General features: G+C 62.5%; 1 protein-coding gene across 1 annotated transcript in view; it reads right to left on the minus strand.

The window, feature by feature from the left end:
* SOX21 (SRY-box transcription factor 21) overlaps positions 1-3,635 on the minus strand; it is a 3,756-nt gene extending 121 nt beyond the window's left edge. The window contains exon 1 of the mRNA XM_066177467.1: positions 1-3,635. This exon is cut by the window's left edge and continues 121 nt beyond it. Within this exon, the coding sequence (XP_066033564.1) occupies positions 1,863-2,708 (846 nt within the window). The 5' untranslated portion in view covers positions 2,709-3,635 and the 3' untranslated portion in view covers positions 1-1,862.
* Positions 3,636-4,668: the final 1,033 nt, after the last annotated feature.

The following is a 4,668-nucleotide window of genomic DNA, read 5'->3' on the forward strand; positions in this document are numbered from 1 at the left end:
AAATTACACGGGTTTAAATGGCAAAGCTCTTAGGCTAAACAGATAAAGTGGTCAGGCAACTTTCCACTCTGAAAACGTTACTGGAAACCGATGAAATGCTGTGAACGCTCTCAGTGTATTCAGTGAACTCTGTTCTGCTGGTCGTGAATGCTTTTTTTTTTTTTTTTAAGATAATACAACAACTTAGAGTTGGAGGTTTTTTTATCTTCTTTCCTATTCACGATTAAAAATGTGATAAATCAGGTTTTTGGCTCTGAATAACAATGCCTTGATTTAGATTTCCTAGTAAATCTATTCAAAAGCGAAACAAAGACAGCCTTTAGAGGACACCTTACACCTCACCTGGACCAGGCACGTAAGGGCAATTCAGATAAAAATCTTGTTAGCAATTCAACAAGAAATAGAGGATTTTCTCTTTTCCCTGCTTCAGGCTTTATTTAAACTCTTTGTTCAAAAATGAACAGAGTGGTAGTCGGAATCTAATTTACAGATATAGTTTAGACGTCTAACTTTAAATTAGAAGATCACACAAGAAAACCATTTACACGTAAATGTTAAAACCATTACTTAATCTTTTCTTTCACTTTATATTACATAAAGCCAAAATGAAACTAAATACATGTTAGCCAGCTTCATTCACAAACATTAGTCAAAATATACACATTACAAAAGTAAACAAAAAAAACCTCTAAACTGATGAAGGATTTTTTTTCTCTAAACTTTTTTTCTTTTAAACGCCATTTGCAATTGAATTGCAGTCGCTCTAAAATAAGCTAAACAGGTAGAGTACTCCAAAACACATATGAAACACTTCATGTTGGTGGGGAGACGGGCTTTCTTTTAAATGAGAATACTCTTCTGTCAAAGCAAAGCTGTTTCAGTTCAGCTAAATAATAAATAGATAATTATCACTCAGACAAAAAAGTCTGATTTAACCTTAGATAATATTGCGATTCTTGAGCAGTCTCGCAATATTTTTATTCCCTTTGAAAGGCATTCCTTTTTCTTTTTTTTTTTCTTTTTTTTTTTTTTTTTCAGGTTAAAACTGAATCGACCGTGGGCGAAGTAACTAACAGAGTTTTCCATCAGAGACCTAACATTTCCACAGAGATATACAAATTTACAGTCTGAGGGCGAGACTTAATTAGGGGAGGGGGGAGACACAGGGGGTCCAAGTCACGCGTCTTATCCTATGGAAATCATGACCCGCGCTTCTCAGCATCCCGTAGCAGCGGAGGGCAGAAACCCACGCGGGACAGGGCAGGGAGCGGGACGGGCAGCATCCCACACCGCCGACATCCTTCTTTGCGTGGATCCCACGAGGGGCTACGAACCAAGGACAGAGCCATCCTGTCCTTTCCCGGGGCTGCACCTGGCCCTGCCGTGCCGAGCCGGGGCCTCACTACCCCCCAGCCACCCCCGTCTCTCGGTAGCGGGGGTGCTTCAGCGGGACTGCTCTGAGTGAGCACCGCGCGGGGAGCGAGGAGCCAGGGAGGGAAAGCCGGAGCCGACGGACGGGCGTTACCCCCCGCGTCTGTCCCGAACACACACTTGAGGGGGCAGGACGGATAGGTTCTTTTTTTTTTCTTCTTCTTTTTTTTTTTTTCTTTCCTCTTTTTTTTCCTCTTCTGTTTCAGCTGGGCTATCTGAACAGACCGCATGCAACACACACAAGCTCTACCCGGGGCAGAGGGCGAGGGCCGCGCAACAGGTCGGCCACCGCCCCGGCGCTCCCCCATCGCCTGCATCGGTCACCCTCCGCGGCCCCGGTGGCGGCTCGCCCCGCTCCCCGTCCGCACGAACGCGCCGGCAGCCATCCAGGCGGGCACCGGAGCTCTGCGCGGGCATCCTCCGGCCGCGGGTCATAGTGCCGCGGCGTATGCTGCGGGATAAGGGTCCAGCTGGGGCTTGCCCATGCCCGGCAGGAGGATGTAGGCCAGCGGCGGCTGCAGCCCCGGGCCGGGCCAGGCGCTGCAGTTGCAGGGGATCATGTAGCCCGGGTTACCGGGCGACGGGTGCGAGTGCGTGTGCCCCCCGGCGGCGGCGGCAGCGGCGGCGGCGGCGGCGGCGGCCCCGTGGAAGGCGCCCGCCCCGCCGGCGCCGGGGTAGCCCAACGACGAAGCGTAGGGCAACCCGGAGCCCGAGGAAGAGGAGGAGGATGAGATCTCGGCCATTTTGGAGCCCAAGTCCAGCAGGGAGTAGGGGCTGCTGGCGGCGGCCGCGGCGGCGGCGGCGGCAGCGGCGGCGGCCGACTGGGGGAAGAAGACACGGGCGGCGGCAGCGGCGGCGGCGGCTGCCGCCTTCTCGGGGTTGGCCAGGAGCGACTCGGGCACCAGCCCGCCGGCCGCGCCGGCATGCAGCCCGCCCGCCTTCAGCCCGTGCGGGTGCTCGTGGTCCGCCACGCCGCCCAGCCCGTAGGGCACGGGGAAAGCGAACTTGTCCTTCTTGAGCAGCGTCTTGGGCTTCCGCCGAGGCCGGTACTTGTAGTCGGGGTGCTCCTTCATGTGCATGGCCCGCAGCCGCTTGGCCTCGTCGATGAAGGGCCGCTTCTCCGACTCGGTCAGCAGCTTCCACTCGGCGCCCAGCCGCTTGCTGATCTCCGAGTTGTGCATCTTGGGGTTCTCCTGGGCCATCTTCCGTCGCTGCGCCCGCGACCACACCATGAAGGCGTTCATCGGCCTCTTGACGTGATCCACCGGCTTGGACATGGTGCCTCCCCGCCGCCCCGGCGAACCACCGCCCGCCCCGCACTGGCGGCCGTCTCCTCCGGGACTGTCTCCCGCCTCCTCCTCCTCTTCGCCCCCGCCGCGGTCCGTTCCTCCAAAAGCAATCTCGGCGAGTGCCCAGACGCGGCGGTACCGACTCCCGCGGGTGCGGAGCGGCGGCACCCGGTAGCTCCGCTCCGGGCTTGGGGCGCTGCCGAGCGGCGGCGGCGCCTCCCCGTCAGGGTGCTGCGGCGGGCGGCTCGGGCGGGACGGCCTCCGTTCCCCGCCTGGGCCTCGGAGCCTCTCTCCACGCCGCCGATCTCCGGTCCAGGGCTCTTCCTCAGAACACCCCGCAGGCGACAGCGGCCGGAGTCCAGACGGGACCACAGAGAAGTCTCGACGGCGAGGGCAGGATCCGGCGGCAGGCGAGCGCCGCGGGGCGTGAGGGTCCTCGCTTCGCTGCGGACGCGACGCTGCCCGGCAGTCTCCGGTGCGGCGGCAAGCCCTGGACGGGGCGGCGGTCAGAGCCCGGCCGGTGCCATCGCCGCCCGCGGAGCTCGGAGGGCAGCCCACCGCGGCGCGTTGCGGGGCCGGGCGGGACGGGGTCCGCGGCGGCTCGGGCGCTGCGGCTCGGGCCCCAGGGGGCGCGGGCCGCCCCGCTCACAGCCGCCCCGCTCCGCCCGGGGGGGCGCGGCGAGCAGCCCGCTCCTCGCACATACTCGCCGGGCGCCGTTTGGAAGCGGCCGCTGAGCGCCGCGGGACTCCCGGTTCGCGCCGCCGGACAAACTTCGCCAAGTTTCGGCGGGATACGGGGCGCTCCGCCTGCCGCGCGACTCCCCCTTCTCCGGCAGCCGCCAGGTCTCTCTGGGTTTTCTTGGCCGCCGACTCTGAGGGGCGGCGGGGCGGGCGGGAGCGGCGAGGGGCGGAGGGAGGAGGAGGCGGCGGAGGCGGGGGGACACACCTAATTAAAATCCTCGGCGGTCCGCGCCCGGAGGGCCGCCGGCCGGGCTGTAAGGCGGGCGGCGGGGGCTCACGGCCGGCGCGGCCGCCCCCTCCTCTGGCCCGTCGGCGCGGCCCCAGGCAACGCGCACGCCCCGCGTGCCCCCGCGCCGCGCGCCGCCCTATATGCCCGCACGCGGCCTGCGCGCCGCCGGCGGGGCGGGGGCGGGGCCCCCGCCGGGAGGGGCGGGGTCGGGAATCGCCACGCCCCCTCGGCGGGCTCGGCAGCGCGGGGAGGGTCGGGCGCCGCGCATGCGGAGTGTTTTGGCTTAGTTTGGGGTTTTCCCTGCCCAGGGCCGGTGCTGCCGGAGGGGAGAGGCTGCCGCCCCGGAGAGCATCCCTGAGCGCGGGCAGAGGACACCTCCAAAAAAATCCACGCGTCTTTTCCTGCCCGCTCGGGACGCCGCTTCACGGTGCCCCCAGCCCGCGCTGTTCGACCGTGTTCTTCACCTCCTGTCAGTCAGGGTGAACTTGCTCGCCTTGTTTGTGCTTCGGCGGGTCGGTTTTGACTTACCTCTGTGGTATGTGGAAGCGCCGACTCCAATAAACCATTAACTCTTCCCGTGCTGGCAGCAGGCTAGGCTTTGCCCGGGACGGCTCCGCCGCCCTTTTAAGGAAAAGCCTGAATGGGGCTTCCCGAGTGCGATGCACGTCTGGGGTCGCAGCCCCTCCGGGAGCACCATCGAACCCCCGCCGGACGCTCCTCAGGGTCCGGCGGACGGCTGGGACATCGCGCGGGGTCGCGGGGGAAGTGATGTCCGTTCGCCTCAGGGATTCCTTTGTCACGCCGCCCGCTGCCTTCTCGTCGGGTTCCTCTCCGCGGAGCCCGTTCCATCCTCCGGCCAGTCTCGGCCCCCTGCTCCAGCCGCGCTCCAGCCGCTGGGCTTCGCACCTTCCCTGCCGCCGTACCGCACCTCTGCCCGCCACTGCCACCCGCAGCTGCTTCGCTGGCGGGATGTTTGGA

Source organism: Chamaea fasciata, unplaced genomic scaffold (assembly GCF_029207755.1).
Source record: "Chamaea fasciata isolate MVZ Bird 193981 ecotype frontalis unplaced genomic scaffold, bChaFas1.0.hap1 SCAF_2, whole genome shotgun sequence".
Lineage (NCBI taxonomy): Eukaryota > Metazoa > Chordata > Aves > Passeriformes > Sylviidae > Chamaea > Chamaea fasciata.